The 20,713-nt window shown below is 40.3% G+C and overlaps 1 protein-coding gene across 1 annotated transcript; it reads left to right on the top strand.

Moving 5' to 3' along the window:
* Positions 1 to 370: 370 nt before the first annotated feature.
* Positions 371 to 13,325, top strand: esyt3 (extended synaptotagmin-like protein 3; the record flags this gene model as incomplete). The annotated part of the gene is made up of 23 exons (XM_080838497.1): positions 371 to 817; positions 2,563 to 2,604; positions 2,705 to 2,839; positions 2,985 to 3,061; positions 3,211 to 3,280; positions 3,550 to 3,639; positions 3,739 to 3,794; positions 3,926 to 4,046; positions 4,163 to 4,339; positions 4,596 to 4,678; positions 7,644 to 7,692; positions 7,877 to 7,966; positions 8,108 to 8,170; positions 8,343 to 8,402; positions 9,532 to 9,603; positions 9,781 to 9,867; positions 10,620 to 10,769; positions 11,325 to 11,650; positions 12,120 to 12,218; positions 12,407 to 12,538; positions 12,874 to 12,979; positions 13,096 to 13,145; positions 13,269 to 13,325. 23 exons carry the CDS (start codon positions 371 to 373, stop codon positions 13,306 to 13,308), a joined length of 2,622 nt encoding a protein of 873 aa, XP_080694623.1. The 3' UTR covers positions 13,309 to 13,325.
* Positions 13,326 to 20,713: the final 7,388 nt, after the last annotated feature.

Here is a 20,713-nt window from a genome sequence, read left to right as displayed (position 1 = left end):
CCAAGGCAGGCAGGTGGGAGTCTGTCTGAACTCCCAATAAACCACACTTGCCTTCAACAACTACACGTTGTCGGTCTCTTTCGGGGTTCCGTAAATGCTAATGAAACTACGGACATCCATTTCTTCCTGCTGCGGAAAGATGTTAGTTTGGTATTTTGGGGCGTGCCTGCTCCTTAGGCGGTGGCGGTGTCAGGTAAATCAGACGGGCCGGGACAGGTCAATGCGGAAGTTATAATTTTGACAGGGATAACCAGCCCTCTCTCTCTCCACCAAGGCGGGCAACGTTTTCATAAAACATGGAGCGTATGACGAAATGAGAAATATGAAATATATCGGAGCAGTGATTTAACGAGAACAAGAAGTTTACAAAATGCGAAGGCGAGATGCAGCTTCGAGGGAGCGCGATAACGCGGTACCTCAGATTCCACAAGGCAGCGACCAGTCTACCCAACAGACTCCTCGGGGTCCCCCGCTCAACAGCACAGAGGGAGTACATCAAGGTTACTTTACAGAATTAACTCAGTCCATTATGACTAAAGCAGCGCCGTTGAGCACTGAGCAATTCAGTGCAACAGATGTCAATCGCATTTTGATGGAATTCCTCATGTATCTGGGTAGAGTATTCCTTTTATGTTACCCCATTTATTTGACGGGCTCCTTCGGACTAAGCATCAGCTGGATTTTGCTTAGCCTCTTATTGTGGACAATGTGGAAGAACAATCGCAAATGGAAGGATGTGCGCTTAGACAGTGCCGTGAACTTTTTGGAGAACGAAAGGCTGATGGTCGACAAAGAATTGAAGGACCTGCCTGCATGGGTAAGAATAAGACCTGCTAGCCTGTTGAATGAACTGTTGACTTCTTTCGCTTAGGCCTATCCACTGAACGTTTCCTAACTCCTGAATTAGGGGAGGCCTCTTGACGTAACCTCACCTGGTTACAGGTGTGTCTAGCTCTCAAATCTCCTGGCCTTTCATTTCTGCTCTTTTTGTGAGTAAACAAACAAATGAGAGTGAGTGATGAAAGTGAAAAAAGTAATGGAAAAGACGACGCCTCTTTTAATGCTGACCTCTATGTGCTTCTATAGCTTGTTTTCATTTTCTGACTAGTCTGTAGTCGAACTGTAGATTTGACTTCACTGTACTTTTTTCAATTCCCAATTCAAGGAATAGTATAATACCTGTTCACATTCCACTGGTGTGAAACTGCAAGGGTGTGGCTATACTTGTTGTGTTGCCTGGGAACCTTATACTCTGTGATGGTATGCAAAATACCCTTAACTTTCTTAGTAACATGAGCCCTACAGGAATACTGCAGGAAGTAAGCCTATTTTTACCTTGTTATGAAAAGCAAAGGTTGCCTTTTGGCCAATGCACTTATCAACCAGCAAACCAGCCTTTTGCTTTTGATTGGTGTCCATTTCATGAAGTTTGTTTGCCGTAGTACATTATTCTTTAATCACAAGAGGCTGACACTCCCTTCTTCTGAAGCAGGGCAAATTACTGTTTTCAGAAGGCTTTTGCTGTGAAATGTCAAACCTGGCCATCACAGACGAGTGCTAATCATATGTGGCAGTAGAGAGGATCACAACATATGTGAACAAAAATTAAAGCATGCAGTCATATAGCTACTGTGCCAAACAGATTTCTTTTTCATATTTGCCATTTCCAATTTGCTTTAAAACTGAGCAATGATCTATTGCATTACCTGTCTCTGTGCGGCCTGCAGTACTGACATTCCAAAATCTCCAAAATCTCTTTCTATTACGCAGTCATCTTTTAGTAGGCTCTGTAAGTCTATATGGTTGTAAGGGTTAGCCAGCAATTGTTGCTTAGATGACACTGTGAACCTGATACATAAACAGTGTCACCACCCATTCTTGTATTTATTTTATACAAAGACATCATATTAATCACACTGTGGAAGAGTGAGTGTGTGGCTGTGTTAGGAAGGAGGTGGAATCATTCACCCTAAGCAAATATTCTGGCAACTAACATTTGCAAATCAGAAGCACCGCTGCATGACAACCTCAGACAAAGGTTATCGGTTGGCCTCTGGAATGATATGTGGATCTAAATCTGAAGTTATTCACAGTACTACCTAGGGTTGGGAATCTTGGCACCTCACGATTCGATTCGATTCCGACTCAGGAGGTCAACGATTCGATTCTAGACCGATGCATCTCGATTTTTTTAAACATTTGAGTTTGCTACTCAGACTCTCAAAATCACTTCCTACTTGTGTTTGATAATTAAAGAAAATCAGCAGATTATTTACCTTCTCTATTTTTTTATTAGAGAAATAGCTTTTCCTTGTCATAATCATGACTTTCTATGAACAATACAATAATCGATGTAGATTGCATTTTAACACAAAACGATGTGTTAGAAAAAAAAAAATAAATCTATAATGAACTCTTCTGAATTGAGACAGAATCATTCTAGAGAGACTCGAGAGAAATCGATAAATCGACCCCTAGTACTTACAACACTTCTTGTGGAGTTGGTTAAACAGTGACTGATGAACTCTCTCTCTCTCTCTCTCTCTCTCTCTCCAAATACAGATTGATTTCACAGATATTGAGAAGGCTCATTGGATTAACAAGGTAACCACTGTCCACATGTGTTGAGGTACACATGAATAGGGGAGCAATTTGAGTCCGTATTTTGTTGTTTGCTAAATTATGTTTTTTTTTTTTTTTAAAGATTCTTCAGCAAGCGTGGCCATTTTTTGGCATGTTCATGGAGAAACTCCTCAAAGACAACATTCAGACATTAGTACGAACATCAAGTCCACATCTTAAAACCTTCTCCTTCACTAAGGTCCATTTTGGGCAAAGGGTAAGATAAAACAAAAATACATGAATGCCAAAGATCAGTATCATGCAAAATTGTGTGCTAGTAGATATCAGTAGAATGGTAGTATGTTGACTAAAGCCTTTATTCCGAAATACACCCCCATTGCTCCTATTTGTTTGTCTTCCAGCCTCCCAGGATCACTGGAGTGAGGGTTTACACACATGAGGTGGACAATAGAGAGGTCGTTATGGACCTCAATATTGTGTATGCCATTTACAGTACATATCCCAATATGTCATTTCTCAAAAAAATTACTAATGCATGGCAATAAATTCAGTTTGGCATATAATCAAGAATGGGCAGATTCAAAATATGCTTCCACATAATAACATAAAAAAAATAATGTTTGACAGTTACGATGGGGACGTTGACATTGACACAGAGGTGAAGGCAGGAATCGTTGCAGGAATTAAAGGGCTTCAGGTGAGGCAATGAACTAGAATAATGTCTTATTTTGACATCCTTTTCTGTAAGACTTAAAGTATCCTTTTCTGTAGAAGGCTTTATGTCTGTGAAGCATTAAGCCATTAACATCAGACTAGTTCAACTTAACCAAAAAATAAAAAGTGGTAAATGCAACTCAGTCTGGGAAATAATTACTAAACAGTGCTTGGTTAGTTCTTATAATTATGTAGGTAATTATTCTCACATGTTTCTAAGAAATGAAAGTAATGGCATATGTGCCCTTTTAGCTGGAAGGAATGCTCCGTGTGATTCTGGAGCCTCTGATTGGCCAGGCTCCGTTAGTGGGTGGTGTTACTATGTTTTTCATCCGTCGTCCGGTAAGTATTCAGAGATCTGTTGAAAAGACAACCTTGAAATATGAACTACATACTGACAATGGTGAAATGTACCTAACTATCCGAAACATCTCTCTTCAGACATTACAGATAAACTGGACTGGAATTACCAATCTTCTAGATACTTCTGCATTTAGGTCTGTTCCTCTGGTTTTCTTTGGTTTGGTTGGTAGGGAAGAATGGCTTTCTTTTTCTCTTTCTCTTGTCTATAGTGCTGTAAAGCTATATCTATTTTAATAGATAAAATATTTGTTTTCTTACTCTGTAGTTTCCTCTCTGAGCCAACCATTCTGGACATCATTGCTTCTCTCATGGTGCTACCCAATCGCATGTGTATTCCCCTCGTAGACCAAGTGAAAGTGGACCTGATGCGATTCCCCTTACCTCGAGTACGTCTAAACCCCAGCTTGTCTCCTTTTTTCAAAAATGTTTTTGCTTAGGACCTGACCGGGTTACAGCACTTGTGTAGACGTTTTGTCAGTTCCTCATATACTTTGTCTTCCAGGGTGTAGTGCGGGTCAGGTTGCTGGAGGCCAAAGATCTAATGGCCAAGGACACCTTTATGATGGGACTGGTGAAGGGAAAGTCAGACCCTTATGCCATACTACGAGTTGGTAACTCCCAATTCAAAAGCAAGACAATAAAAGAAAATCTAAATCCTCGTTGGGATGTATCGTATGAGGTATGGCCTGTGATCTTGTGCCCCTGTTAATTTAAACCAAACCTATTAGCATGAAGTAAGAAATAGTAGACTCAAACACTGACACACACATCCATGCAGTAATGAAACCAGCTGGACACAGCATTATATAAGTATTCTGCACATGAACCTTTAACAGGCTAATTACTACACCGTGGGTTAATGTATACATCACAGGGTGATTCTGTACATTTATCTATTATATTGTGCAGTTAACTCCAAGTTGTGTTCCTTGTAGTATGTGGTCCATGAAGCTCCTGGACAAGAGCTGGAGATAGATCTTTTTGATGAGGACACCGACAAGGATGACCATTTGGGATGGTAACCAAGTGCCTGATGTTCTCAGCCTGTCAACAGGGCTGACTTAATCACCTTTCTAAAACTAGAAAAGCAACACACTTAGGGTCCTATCTTGCACCCAGCGCAATTCACATTGTCACCAACGCATGTATCATTCCTATTTTGCACCCGGCGCACAGCGGGATTTTCCCTCCAGAGGTGCGCGTTTCCCTGGCGGTATTTTGCAGTTTCAAAACAACAGTGCGCCGGTGACCAGAAAAAACCTAGTCTAATGTCAGAGGCGCATTGTGTAGAGTCTGTGGCGCGTATTCAGACCCTATTTTAAGGGCGCGTGCTTGGCCGTACAGTAGGACCTATAGGCTACACTTTACTTCTCTCGTCTACACAAGAGATTTACACCAGTTTTTTAGCAAGCCATATATAATTACAAGGAAAATAAAGTATTTACCACATGAGGAAATCATTGTGATATCCATATCCAAGATATTTTAAAAATAGGCATACATCTAGCGTACACATTGACCCAAATGATTCAGGTTAATTGTCCCTATGCCCTCCCCGTTGCGGTCCAAGTAACAGCGGCACTGCATTTTTATGCGTCTGGGTCGTTCCAGCACCCCCTCAGCTCTATTGGAGGCATATCACAGTCTGCAATAAGTTCGGCTATACATGCAGTTACGTCAGGTGTAGTCCGACATGCTGGGGAATTCATAACATTTCCTGTAACACCCGACAGCCAGGAGAGCGCTAAGCAGGCGTTCTGGGAGAAGTATGGGTTCCCTGGCGTCCTTGGCGCTATAGACTGCACCCAGAGATGGGCATTACTTGTATTTGAAATACTAGTAAATTTGCTTTTGAGTATTTTGTAATTTGTATTTCATAGGGCCGATAAAAAAATCGAATGTAATTTGTAACAAAATACTTTAGAGTGGAGTAATTTTGTATTTAAAATACTCCAATTACTTTCACCAGTGTTTAGGCAGAAGGAGATTTTTTTTCTGTCGGATTCTACCACGAGACTATCTGATCTGCCTCTGAATGTCATTGTCGAATCAGACAATTTGCCAAAGTGTTGCTTCTTATGGCCCGCCCCTTTTTGGGACGAAAAGGAAATCACCCCAGATCTCTCTCATTGACTCTCATGTTAAATCAATTTTTTTCACAAAACAGGGTTGTGGTCGAAAACTTAGAAAGCTGTCTTGATCCTTGTCATTTATCTTCAGTACACCGACTTAAAGGAGGTTCTTTCAAAGAGCGAATCGAGTTGTTGCACTGAACGTTAGCCATCTTGACACAATGTGACTTGATGAAAGCCGTGTGATGTCCTTACGCAATTAGAGCTAAGGTCCGGGACGCGATCTGGCACTCCGCGCCTGGGCGAGACTCTCCACTTTGTGAATGAGGCGCACCTCACCTAGGACGCGATCTGGCACTCTGCGCCTGGGCGAGACGCTCCACTTTGTGAATGAGGCGCGCCTCACCTAGGACGCGATCTGGCACTCCGCGCCGCATTGCATAGAGGCAGGGGCCCGGGCGCACATGAGACTCTTATTAAAGATCTTAGCCTACTATAAACGTTGTTGAGACTCGCACTAAAGATCCTACTCATTCTCACAGAGTCATTTATCTGTGTGATGTCATATGTGTGCGCCAGTGTTGTCAATCACATGTGGGCGCCAATGTTGTCAAAGATAATCTGTAACTTGTGGAAGTTGTATTGTTAAATAGTGAGTACTTTGGTAGATTAAAGTATAAACTTTGAACGTATAGAAGTTGTACTAGCATTTGTATTCATTCACAAAGTGGAGCGTCTCGCCCAGGCGAGGAGTGCCAGATCGCGTCCTAGTCCTTACCTTGCAATTACGTATGACGAAAGCATGGTGGGGATAGCCCTCCCGGAAGCCATAGAGATTGCAATGAGAGCCCTGTGGCGGCGGTTACAAACATGAAAAAAAGGATACGGAACCACTGACATGGGCCCGTCATAATAGCCTGCACCTGGCCCCGTGGTTACTTCGTTACGCCACTGAATTGCCCAAACCTGAATGTTCTGCTATACCAAATTGTGAGAAAACTGAAAATTCAGAAAAAGTATTTCCTGTATTTTAAAAATACAAAATACATGTATTGTATTTTGTTACATTTTCTGGCAACAGTATTTTGTATTTTATTTTGATACATTTATTTGAGGGGTATTTTGTATTTTGTATCAAAATACATTTTGATGTATTTTTGCCCATCTCTGACTGCACCCATATTCACATACGTGCCCCCCCAGTAAATGCACTGATTTATGTTAACCGCAAGGGAACACATTCTATAAACATCCAAGCCATTTGCGATGCCACTTCACGTGTCTGTCACGTTTTTGCCAACTATCCTGGCTCAAGCCACGACTCATTCGCAAATTGCAATATTATTACCATGCATACATAACCTAGTGATTCAGTGAGGGTGAACCCAAAACATCGGAAAGTATGTTTTTGTGACTTTTATTTAAAATATGTTGCCACCAAAAAACGAATGCTAGTAACTGAAAAAATACAAACGAGAAATGAAAAGTAGAAACATTTCTCCAAACAACTCCGTGGTCTTCCTCCAGGTAATTCCGCCATTATAATAACAAGCCGCTATGGAATATGCGCTCCTCGCTCTTAAAGGGAATGTGAGATGACGCTCTGATTGGTTTATTGCATATTACGCCCAAACCACACCTATGGCTGAGTAACCTCCTTGGGACCAACCCATTTGACATTTGCGCCAAACGCAAGTGTGTTTTTTCCGCCGTTATAATAGCAAATGCGCCATAGAGCCGCCCACACAGCTACTTGCGTTTGCCGCTGTCCTACTTGCGTTTCTGATCGTTAAAATAGGGCCCTTAGTCTAAATCATTTCTTCTTGTGTATGTGTGTTTTTTACCTTCAAAGACATTGAAGCCTTTATCATATGTTTTTTTCACATATATTTGTTATTCATACACTGACAGTTTTCAATTGGATTTGGGCGAAGTGAAGAGAGAGAAACAAATGGATGAGGTGAGAAGAAAACCTATAATCTCACTCATTTTTGCAGCTGGAATGCCTTCATTCTACCCGGCTTGGCTTCTCTTTTGTGAAGACAATATACACTAATAATACATTTCAAAGCATTATGTTTGAAAATGAACTGGTGTTGCTGATTCCCAAACTGATAATTATGATGATTTGATGTCTTTTACAGTGGTTTGAACTAAAGAAAGCGAAGACTGGTATGGTGCATCTGCAGCTTCAGTGGCTGTCTCTGCAGACAGACCCAGGCCTTCTAGTGGAGGTGATCAAGCACTGTGAAATTGCTCTCACAACAAAACATAACTGAAAATAAATAAATAATAATAATCCATTACATTCTAGACGTATTTCATCATGCTTGTGTGACATTTCGACACCGTCCAATGCTGCCTTTCCTTCTCAGACACCTCAAGGGAGTGCTTGTGCAATGCTGGCAGTTTACCTGGACAACGCCTCCAATCTGCCTGTGAGCGTCTCAAATGAGTCTCCTCTCTTTGTTATGAACCTGGGAATTTCTTGGGTATATGTGGGAAATGTTATCAGTGTAGCTATCCGCTCTGGCATGGGTATTTCAAGCTTTCATTTTGCTTGTTTCTTTGCTACATGTATCCTTACCACTCTCTTTTTTTGTGAGACAGAGAGACCACAGCGAATTCAGCCACCATGAAAAACATGGCAAACACTCGAAAGAGGCCAAGGTAAGACACTGGAACTATGCGATCACCAGAATATTATTCATTTTAGATTCAGATAAGAACAAGGAAGCATATGAAAGTAGTAGTGGCTTTACCTTACTCTTACAGTACAGCCAAAGTCAAGTAAGAACATTCAACAGTTCTCAATCATATGACATCAAATGTATTATAAAGTCAAATGGATCTGATGCTATCAGATATTTAGCTACAGCCACACTAATCTTGTACGTATGCTGTTGTTGTGACGACACGCAGTGCTTGTGGTATCATTAATGGGCTATCTAACTGTAGGCTTCTTTCAACACTGTGGCACAGCTGGTATTTCCTGTTTGGCCAGTGAAGGCCAGGCTTTTGTATTTGTCATTTCATGTTCATGCCACGTTCCAGTTATAGCTAGTCCTTGATCTCTTTGCATATAATATCTGTCTTGTGGCCTTTTGAATCCACTTCAATGCCACCCTATGTGACACACCTGGGCCATCTGTTTGAAGTGTAGGTTAAGGTGTCGAAGCACTGTGCCTCTTGATGATGTGATTTTGTTGTAGTGGTAAACTACCTTTTGGACTTTTTTTGTTTTTGAAGGGATTACTTTTATTGTCCCAATGCTTTTTGAACACTCTTGGTTTGAAAAGCTCCTATTCAAGGACAGTTTATTATTAAACATCCCTTTTGCATAGACAGAACTGTAAAATGGCATTTTTCATCACTCAATAGTCCTCAGTACATTTTCCAGCAGTTCAAAGTCTGCTCCTCACCTGAGTATATATGTAGGCCCCTCCTCCCTTACCTGAATAGGACGTAATATCCCTCATTTTTTACAGCACTGGAATGCAAACTTAGAGCAGCTGGCGAAGGGAATGCCTGCAGGCAAACCAGAACATTCCACTGTTAAAGACACCATCATCTTCTTAACACCCCTCTTATTCATCTCTCACTCCACAGTCACATCAGAAGTCAACTAATTGACTATGACATTCTCAAAAGGTCAAAATGTCATACCAGTTTTAAAAACGGCATACATTTTAAATACCTGCACACATGTTGTCAAGATTGGGTCAAAGGGAATGTTGTAAGTGACTTGCTAGGCTTCAGCATAGTAAAAAGGGTTGATACCACATTTCTCCCCCAATAGCTAACAAGAAGAAGGAACAATCCAAACTCCTATGTGGAATTCTCTATGGATGAACAGACCCAGAAAAGCAAGGTTTGTTAAAAACACAATCTTGTATTGCCTGGTGTAACTTTAATAGTTGATATACTATATATTGTGTGTGTGTGTGTGTGTGTGTGTGTGTGTGTGTGTGTATAGATGTATATACTTGTATAATAAATACATTATAAACACCGCTGCCTGAACACCGCTGCATGTCTTCAATGTTAGGTTGCATATGCCTCCAAAGATCCAGTGTGGGAGGAGGGCTTCACATTCTTTGTGCACAGTGTGTCCAACCAAGTGCTGAACGTTCAGGTAAACCATCAGATAAGATATGCTTGATACGGGCTACATTGCCAGAAAACAATAGTATTCTGATCTCTCACTAAGACTTTTAAAGAAAAATTGAGGATATTTGAACCTGGGACCCATTTTTAGATATTTTTTGGGTCCATAATAACACTTTACGATAAAAATTGGTCTCTAACTCTAACGCAAAAACCAACAACTGCAAAATGACTATACAATGGAATCTTATGAAGCAAGCATCTGTGTCAGTCTTGTCTTCGCTTGACTTTGCCACTGACAGGCTCATAAATGTCATTATAATTGTCTGACAACATGGAAATTATCCCTACAGAGACACACCTGTATCTGTTTACCATAGTAACTGTAAAATAAACTGTTTCTACAGTCAGTGGTTAACCTTTCTCTAGTTTCCGGTCTCTGACGCAGCATCCCATTCAGTGCCTGTAGTTGATTATCTTGGTGGGGGGCTGTTCTTTTAACATTTACAAAAGGAGAAATAATCGACCACAGGCACTGAATGTTTTTTTATGCCAGAGGCCAGGAAGAAAAGACAGATTAAACACTGAAAAGCTTTAGCGTTTTAAGTTTACACTCAACGGACCGTTCGGTGTCCCTAGTCAAATTTTGGACTTAAAATATCTAAAAATAGGGCCCAGGGTAAAAAAAATCCCAGAGTTTTCCTTTAAGCCCTCTTTTGCTGTTCTGTGACCTAAACATCAGTAGTGTTGCAGTTATGTCCTTTGGTGTTGTGCCACCAGGTGAAGGAGCCTGAGAATAAGTGCCCACTGGGCGTGCTCACGCTGCCCCTGGCCCGTCTTCTGAACACGTCTGACCTGACTCTGGACCATCGCTTCCAGCTGGAGCGCTCCGGAGCCAACAGCATCATCAAGATGAAGGCCACACTCAGGGTGAGAGCAGCAGGACATGGTGGGGATGGATCAAAACTCACATAGAAGGGATGTAAAGATAAGATTGAATCTAGAGTTTTTCAAGAGATTAGATGGGTTTTCTGTTTAATTGTTAAGACTCACATTTGGATTTTGTATTGCTATTCCACCTTCAAGCAAGACTAAAACTGGTATGAATTTGGTTAGTTTTGACCAAAGTTGAAATCTCGACAGATTTACCAAAGTTAGGATTATTTTTAAGCCCTAGAGTAGTGTGTTTCAGCTGCAACATTTCACATTGATACTAAATATTTAAATGATACAGGTGTGTGAGTACTTAAATAGTGAGAGCCATACTGGTAATTAATGTTATGCATATTTTACACACAAAAATAATATTCCATTTTGGGTAGACTAAATCAGTGCTGGTACAGATTGGGACCCAATCAATCCTGGATGAACTAGTAATAGCTTCACTACAACAATGATGCATCATCAAGTGTCACATGACTTTTGTGGTATGGATAATCTGAAATATCACCACACACCACACCAATCTGTGTCTCCCATTTAAAGATCCTGAAGTTAGAGAAAGCCGAACCGAAGCCTGTGGCTAACCCGCAGCCTGAGACACAACCCCAGCCACCGGCAGCTCAGAATCAGCAGCGCAGCCCCCCTGCACACGCCCAGCCACAGGCTTCCCAGTCAGGCCCCGCGGCCCCGGAGAGCGGCCCTTCCAACGGCCTCTACGCTGAGTACCCCCGCCAGCGGCAGTACGATGGGCCTCAGACGGCCCCGTCCACCCCATCCAACATGAGGCGCTTTGACTCGCACAGTATGCTGTCAGAAAACTCCATCGCCTCCTCACGCATGGATCTTTCGGACAGGCTCCCCTACCCAGAGTAAGTGACTTTATTTTTCTGTTTCATTTACATTTAGTCAAATTGATGATTTTATCCAAAGCGACGTACAAGGGAGAGAACAATCAAGCTCCGATCATCAGAGACCTAGTGTAACAATAAATACAATATACTTGTTGAGATACTTCTGGCAATTTTGGTTTCTTAACACCAACTCTTTTGGTCTTACAGAATTTTGCCATCAGATTGAGTACTTTTAGTTGGTGTTCACCAGTTCACATTCAGGAGACTCTGTAATCATTAATTGCAAACATGAAGCATAATTTGTCTGTAGAAAATAGTAAAATCTAAAAAGAAAATATGGCACTGGTATTATTTGTTATTATTAGTATTATTACCAAAGGTATACCTGGTACTCCTTATAATTGTGAGTTTAAAAAGGTCCTGAATTCCATCTGCGTGTCACTAGGCAATGATCTGATTCACTCCTCTTACTGTGGACTGTTTTCAGGGCCATATTGAATCACACCGGAAGTTTTGGGGAGATTCAACTGACTGTAAGATATGCCACACTGAGGAACAAACTCATGGTCCTGGTAAACTCCTGCAGGTAGTTGATGACATAACTGCACATTTAAATACCCATAAAACCCTGTCACTCAAAGAAGTATCTTTTCTTGCCATGACAAATTACTATTTGGAGACTGGTGGTGATGTGAAATATGTAAGTTCATCTGAAACGTTTGACACCTCTGCTGTCTGTGATGGTGGCCCTCTAATGACATCTGTTCCCTTTAGGAACTTGTTCCCCTGCTCTGAGAATGGCTCAGACTCGTACGTTCGCATCTATCTGCTGCCCGACCAGAGTTGGACACACCGCATGAGAACTCCGGTCAAGAAGAGGACTGTGAACCCAGTCTTCAATGAGAAGTAAAAGCCTGTTTGATTCTTTTTTTTGTCCAGCAGGGGGATACTTCAGGGCTCAAGAAGGGGGAGATCTGTTCTGGCTGCAGCATCTGCACCCCTTGAGTCTCTGACCACATGTTCTCTGTGATCAACTACACCAAGCTCAGTCTTAAGCAAACCCTCTGTTATTATTAATACTGAGTGACTGTAAAAGTAAAGGCTTTCATTTGTGGTCATCATATTCTGGCTTCGGCTTTGAGCTTAAATCAAAATCACAGTATCATTGACTCAACTAAACAACACACTTCATTTTTTACATGTAATGAAGCACAACAAACAAATGGTCCTGTTCTCAACAGGTTTGAATTCTCTGTGTCATTGGAGGAGGCTAAGTCCAGGAAGCTGGATGTGGCTGTGAAGAACAACAGAATGTTCTATGTCCGAGAACGTAAAGAAATTGGAATGGTAAGCTGAGATGGAAAGATGCTATTTCGTCGAATGAAGGAATGGAGTGAGATGATGTTAATCTATGATGTTAAATTCCAGTGACTTAAATCTCATGACCTGTTTAATGGTTACAGGTGCTCATTGATTTATCTGGGCTCGACCTGACCAAGGGCTCCACAGAGTGGTAAGTGAACTGATCTCATTCTCTCCCCCTACACAAAAAGGATTTTTTAAATGTTTTCATTTATATCAGCATATATATTGTGGACTGCTGAAAATACATTAATTGAATCTTTGCATCAATTAGGTATGAGCTTACCCTGCCTGGGCTGAAGACTACCAATTAGTGGAAGGAACAATTTATCCCCATTTGGGCCCCTCAGGGTGAAGACTTCACAAGCTCAAAACGGAGCAGCTATAGTTTCTTAAGTTGTTTTGAGGTCAAATAGAGGATAAGAACAGAGAAATGTTATAGAGATGTATTCACAAGACTTCTCGTTTTACGTACATGATGACGCTTGTGTTTGTATTTAATGTGTTACCATTTTCTAAAGAGAGGTGAAGTGTTTATAAGCACTCTTTTTGGATTGATTGTGCAAGAGTTGCACTCTGTAAAGGTCAAATTGTGGTTCTTATGTATATTAGTGGTCATCGCTGGCTTACATGACCTGTACAGTATATATAGAGAGTCCACTGGACACTAAGCCACAGTAAATGCAAAGGTCAATTTGTTTTATAACAAAAAATAATAAAATCTGGTCCATCCAAGGGACACATACCGTAGGTCCACTGCTCAGTGAGAAAGCTTCGATCTTATGCTAAAGATCATTGCACTAAACTTATTTTACTATTTGTCTGACACCTAAGAGACTGTAATTTCAAAAGCTATAGGCGTATGGTATTTATGGAGGTGGTTGAGAAGTTTCCAAACTATTTTGTTATGTAGGTTTGGCACCACATTCTGTGTATAACAGTAAAAATATCTCCTTTATCAGGTCAAACATCTTTAAATAAAAACATTTATATTGTTGATTATACTTATTTCTGATACAGTGGCTTGAAAAAGTATTCCCTCCCCTCCCCCCGAATCACCATTTTCTGTTTTACAAAAGACATATACTTATGCAAGCAGAATAGTTTTACTTTTAGTAAACAAATATCTTATTTAGCCTTTAGAAATATATGCCAGCATAAGTGTTCACAATGACAATACTGATTGGAAAAATATCTTCAAAAATATATCTTCAAAAATATATCTACCTATCTATCTATTCCTCAATACATCCTGCCATGTACATGTACAGTGTGATCTTAGCACTGCACGTTTTTCAGTCATACAGTCGATTGCTCTGAAGTGTACTCTGTTCTTTTTTTCTTTTCAGTATCGGGTGAAAAGTATTCCCCCCCGAATCACCATTTTCTGTTTTACAAAAGAGATATACTTATGCAAGCAGAATATTTTTATTTAATTCACTTTTTTTTTATTTCATTTTAAGTGTACTATATTATTTATGTTTTTCATATATATATTTTATATATATGAAGATATTTTTCCAATCAGTATTGTCATTGTGAACACTTGTGCTGATGTACAGTGCCCTCCGCAATTATTGGCACCCTTAGTGAATGTGACCAAAACAGGCTATGAAAAAATATTTGTTTGTTGTTTATCCTCAAAATATTCACAAAAATCTTACCTTTTCATTGAAATAAAATTATTGAAAGATAACATTTTTTTTACATTAAATAAATATCATTCTCCTAAACAGGTGTGCCACAACTATTGGCACCCCTTAATGTAATGTTTTGAGCAGCCTCCCTTTGCCAAGATAACAGCTCCGAGTCTTCTCCTATAATGCGTGATGAGGTTGGTGAACACATGGCACGGCTCTATGACCATTCCTACATACAGTATCTCTCCAGATCCTTCAGTTTCTGAGGTCAACACTTGCAGATTCGGCTTCAGCTCTTCCCACAGACTTTCTATGGGGTTTAGGTCGGGGGACTGTGATGGCCATGGTATAACCTTTATTCTGCTGTCGGTGAACCATTTTTGTGTTGATTTTGAGGTGTGCTTCGGATCATTGTCCTGCTGGAAGGTCCAACCACGGCCCATTTTAAGCTTCCTAGAGGGGGCTGTAAGGTTTTCATTTAAAATCTTCTGGTATGTGATGGAGTCCATGATACCAGGTATCCTAACAAGATGTTGAGGGCCTTTGAAAGACAAACAGCCCGCCAACATCAAAGATCCGCCACCATACTTCAAAGTGGGTATGGGGTGCTCTTCTGTATGGCTATCTTTCTGTCTATGCAAAACCCATCTTTGATGTTTGTTGCCAAGAAGCCTTATTTTGGGCTCATCTGACCATATAACTGTAATATTAAAGTCTGACTTACATTTGGCAAACTGTAGGCACTTTAGTTTGTTGTTGATTGACAGCAGAGGCTTTTTTCTGACAACCCTCAAAAACAACTTGTGGTGATGTAGGTGCAGTCTGATGGTAGTTCTGGAGGATTTCTGACCCCAGGACTTAACTAACCTCTGCAATTATCCAGCTGTGATCCTTGGAGATTCTTTTGCCAGTCGAACCATCCTCCTAACTGTGCATGGGGTCAGTTTACAGATAGGTCCTCTTCCAGGCTGATTCCTTACATCTCCTGTCGCTTTTAACTTCTTAACTATTGCCCTGATTGTGGAAGTGGGTATTTCCAACTGTTTAGATATTTTCTTATATCTCTAAATCAGGGTTTCAGCAGCTCAACAACTTTTTGTCGCACTTTGACACTGAGTTCTTTTGTCTTTCCCCAGGTAAGGCCAAAGCTGGGAATTGGTACAATTCGCATGTGCGAGAGTCGCCATTCGCTTCAGAATTGGTACAAGTCGCATGTGCGAGAGTCGCCATTCGCTTCACGCGAATCAGGCACAATCCGCTTCACGCGAATCAGGCACAATTCGAGTGGGCGAGAGTCGAGACTTTGGGCGCATATGAGACATACAGTATGGCGCATATGAGACATACAGTATAGGCTACGTTGTTGACAATTCTCACAAAGACACGCGATCTGAATTGCACAGAGACGGGCGCATATGAGACAGATACGTTGTTGACTCACAAAGACAAAACAAATAGCTACACGTAGCCTATAAACGTTGTTGAGACTCTTATTAAAGATTTTACTCATTCTCGTGGTTGAAAGTCGGTACAGAATTGCACAGAGACGGGCGCATATGAGACATATACATTGTTGACTCACAAAGACAAAACAAATAGCTACACGTAGACTATAAACGTTGTTGAGACTCTTATTAAAGATTTTTCCCATTCTCGTGGTTGAAAGTCGGTAACAAAACAGAGACAAATAGCTACACGTTCAAGCAATGTCATTTCATGTCATTAATTTCAAAAACAAACAATCAGAGTGTAAGAGCTCTAGCCTGGATACCAGCCTGAACTCCGCCCACAAAATTTTTGGTCTGGAGATTCAGTCTGGAGTCGAGTTAGTTGGGAGGGTTTAAACGGCCCCGAAAAGTGATCTGACCATTCAAATTGTAAGAGCGGGCTTTATACGTTGATGGACAGATATAGAATACCGGTATACATCGAACAAAGATGGCGCCGTCTCGGAAGCTTAGTGGGACATATTTTATATGATTTAAGCTATCTACACGACTTTTATATGTCTACATTGACTCGGTTAGTTGTGTATACGCAAAACGAGTGTTGCCCAGGATTATGGGTCTTAACTGAAGCACTCTAGAGCATTATTGATAGGTTATGCTAACGCGTAGAAAAAAAAAACATTCAAACGAATGGTAGCTTCTAGCCTTGAGTGCTAATTAAGTAACGTCTCAACAGATATGACAGCGCATTCATTTTGAAAGAGGAACAGAGAAACGCGATCAAGGCATTTGTCGATTGAAAAGATGTTTTTGCCGTCCTTCCTACGGGATCAGGTAAAAGTTTAATCTATCAGATGGAAATACTACGTTGCTCTGATTGGTTCTAGGTATCCAATTCAGCGAAGAGATATTTTCTTTCCTGGTTCGTTGAAACACGCCCCATAATCACAGCCCAATAGTCCGGTCTCAGACTCATATTCTGACTAGAATTATGAGTATGACATCGTCAGGCTATAAGAGCTCTGGTTCCAAGACACAAAAAAGCCAGGAACCAGGTCTGATGGCCCATCAACCTAAACGATAGGCCAGGAGCCGCCTTGATGGTTGTAACCTGGTGCTGTGTAAACTACCTTGTCTTACCTCATTCATAACCTATATTGCTACCTTCACCTGTACCTGTATCATATCTGCACTAATGACCAACTATTGCTGCCAATGTTACTACTGCTCATACCCCATATATCTTGTACTGTCATATCATACTGTATACATCCCATCTATTTATTTTTATATTACCACTATGCAGAAAACTCTGCACTCTTCTGCTATGGTTCCTTTGGTTAGATTCCGTTGCATTGTACTTATATCATATCAACATCAGCAATGATCTCACCTGGTCTGCCCACACTGACAAGGTGGTCAAAGCTGCCCGAAAACGCCTCTTCTTCCTGAGGAGACTCAGGAAGTTTGGCATGAATCCAGACATCCTCACCAACTTCTATAGATGCACTATAGAAAGCATCTTGACTGTTAGCATCTCAGTGTGGTTTGGAAGCTGCACAGCCATGGACCGTAAGGCCCTACGCAGTGTGGTCAGATCCGTTGAGTTCATCATCGACAGGAAACTCCCATCCCTTCAGGACATCTACCTTAAAAGATGCCTCCGAAGAGCTGGCAGGATCCTAAAAGACTGTCATCACCCATCCTTCAGACTGTTCACCCTGCTGCCTTCTGGTAGGCGGTTCCAAAGTGTCCGGTCTCGCACCCGCAGACTGGAGAACAGTTTCTACCCTAAGGCCATCAGACTCCTAAATGAACTATAATGCACTCCTCACTTTACACTTGCCACTTTACTCTTCACTGGCTCACTTTTACTGCTGTTTGCACTACTTTCTCAGTCCAGCTCATGTTCAGTTTAGCTCATGTAGGTTGTTTATCTGTTTAGTATCTGTTTAATATGTGTATTTATGTTTAGTATCTATGGTAGTGTGGTATGGTGTCCTGTCTTAAGCATTTCAGTGCCCAGTCCAACTCTGTTGTTCTGTGTATCTGACAATAAAAGAGTTGACTTGACTTGACCCTGTATCATATCTGCGCTAATGACCAACTATTGCTGCCAATGTTACAACTACTCATACCCCATATATCTTGCGCTGTCATATCATACTGAATACAAATGCTATACAATACATTATCTGTAAGGTTGTGAGTGTGCAGTGGTAATGTAAGTTGATATTGATTATGTTTTTATTCAGTCACACACAGTAACAACAAACAAGTTCAACACAAATAATAATACATTCAAAGTGACTGAAAAGGCACAAGCTGAAGCATAATGCTTGTATTTAAGCCTGTCCTGTTTGACCAATTTAAGCTACCCATCAACATATGCATTTTTTTTTTTTTTTTTTTTTTTTTTTTTACAAGTAATACATGTAATGGAAATAAAAAAAATAAAAAAAAGAATTGCCTCCAAAAAGTTAGTCACAAGAAGAGCAATGAAGCAAGATCCCAAATAAACAGCACAAAATCCTGCATACATTATGGACACTTGTAGCCCTCAAAAATTGCTTTAGCTACCATCCCTTTGAAAACAAAAAATGTCTTACACTTTCTTAAGATTATGTTAGCATCATTCCATAATGAAATTCCAACAACAGATATACATCTCATTTTAATTAATTAATTAATTAATTAATCATTTGGTACACTAAATTTACAGACATCTCTGAGATTATATTTTGTCTCTTGAAATGAGAAAAACCTTTGTATGCTGACAGGGAGTTGGTTTGATTTAGCTCGATACATTATTTGCATTATTTTATAATATACCAGATCATTACATTTCATAACAAATGATTTCATAAACAATGGGTTAGTGGGTGCATAATAATCAACCTTATTTATTATCCTTATGGCTCGTTTTTGTAAAATAATGATTTCATTGACAGTTTTTTTATATGTCAATCCCCAGACTTCCACACAATTTCCTATTCCACACTATTTCCTTTTCGATTTCCAAAGACCATGAATTAGTTTTTTATTTTTCTATTGAGTGACAATCTATTAACATCAAACCAGGTTTTGATGATTTCTAAATCTCTTTCAATAGAAGTCAAGAGTTGCTGTAGATTATTACCCGAACAGTAGGCTACATGTTTGTATCAGTTGGATTCGTAGAACGTAATAAACTAGAAAATGCATTTCCTGAAGGAAATACCAGTGCATGAAATGCAAAGGTTAAGAAAGGAAGAAGAAAAGAAAGAAGAGTGAAAGAAGGAAAGAAGAAAGGAAAGAAGAGTGTAAGAAGAGTGTAAGAAGGAAAGAAGAGTGAAGAAAGGAAAGAAAAGTGGAAGAAGGAAAGAAGAGTGGATGAAGGAAAAAAGAAAGGCAAGAAGAGTGGAAGAAGGAAAGACAAAAGGAAAGAAGAGTGAAGAAAGGAGAGAAGAGTGGAAGAGGGAAAGAAGAAAGGAAAGAAGAGTGAAAGAAGGAAAGAAGAAAAGAAAGAAGAGTGAAGAAAGGAAAGAAGAGTGGAAGAAGGAAAGAAGAAAAGAAAGAAGAGTGAAATAATGAAAGAAGAAAGGAAAGAAGAGTGAAGGAAGGAAAGAAGAGTGTAAGAAGGAAAGAAGAAAGGAAAGAAGAGTGTAAGAAGGAAAGAAGAGTGAAGAAAGGAAAGAAAAGTGGAAGAAGGAAAGAAGAGTGGATGAAGGAAAAAAGAAAGGCAAGAAGAGTGGAAGAAGGAAAGAAAAATGGAAGAAGAAAATAAGAAAGGAAAGAAGAGTGGAAGAAGGAAAGAAGAGTGAACAAGAGTGGCTCTGGATGAAGAGATAAAGAGAGAGTGAAAATATTGAAAAAAGGAGATAAAAATGGAGTGAAGAAGAGAGATTGAGTGTGAGAGAAAGTTGACAGAGAGAAAGATGGAGAGATGGAGAGAAAAAAAATAGAGAATGGATGGTGTCTTAATGTTCCTAGTTACAGTTAAATTGAGAGGGACAGAGAGAGAAGAGGTTCTTTGGATTTGGCACAGGTGTCAGTGAAGCATACTAAGGCAGAAGGCAGTAACTTCTATGTTAAAGCTCAGTGGTATGATAACAATGGAATAATGACCCTATTAATTAATCAGTAGTAATACTATTTCATTTATCACAATTACCAATACAATGATTATCACACACACACACACACACACACACACACACACACACCATTGAATTATCACATTAAGCACATAAAACAATGAACTTGAATTGTCACATGAAACACATAAAACATCTATGTCAGTCCATTGGGGTGTGTGTGTGTGTGTGTGTGTGTGTGTGAGAGAGAGAGAGAGAGAGAGAGAGAGAACGATAGAGAATGAGGCCAATTTTCCCCCTCCACATGCCCCCGCTCGCCAAGCGAAGTTACCCGATTTAGATGCACCTTTTTCGGACTAGCCACAGGCACTGGGTGGGGGAATAGCCCGATAGCTTAGCATATCTGCCATGCAATTCTAATGGTAATGCTACCTAGCTTGGTATGCTAACTGTCGGTAGCCTATACATCGTGAAATCAACCAAAATACTGATGTCACTGGCTTTAATTTGATAATGGCATGTTAGTAGTACATTTAATATCAGTACATTTGTTTA

This window comes from Sprattus sprattus, assembly GCF_963457725.1.
Source record: "Sprattus sprattus genome assembly, chromosome: 5".
Taxonomy (NCBI): domain Eukaryota; kingdom Metazoa; phylum Chordata; class Actinopteri; order Clupeiformes; family Clupeidae; genus Sprattus; species Sprattus sprattus.
This window is presented reverse-complemented; position numbering and strand designations above follow the sequence as displayed.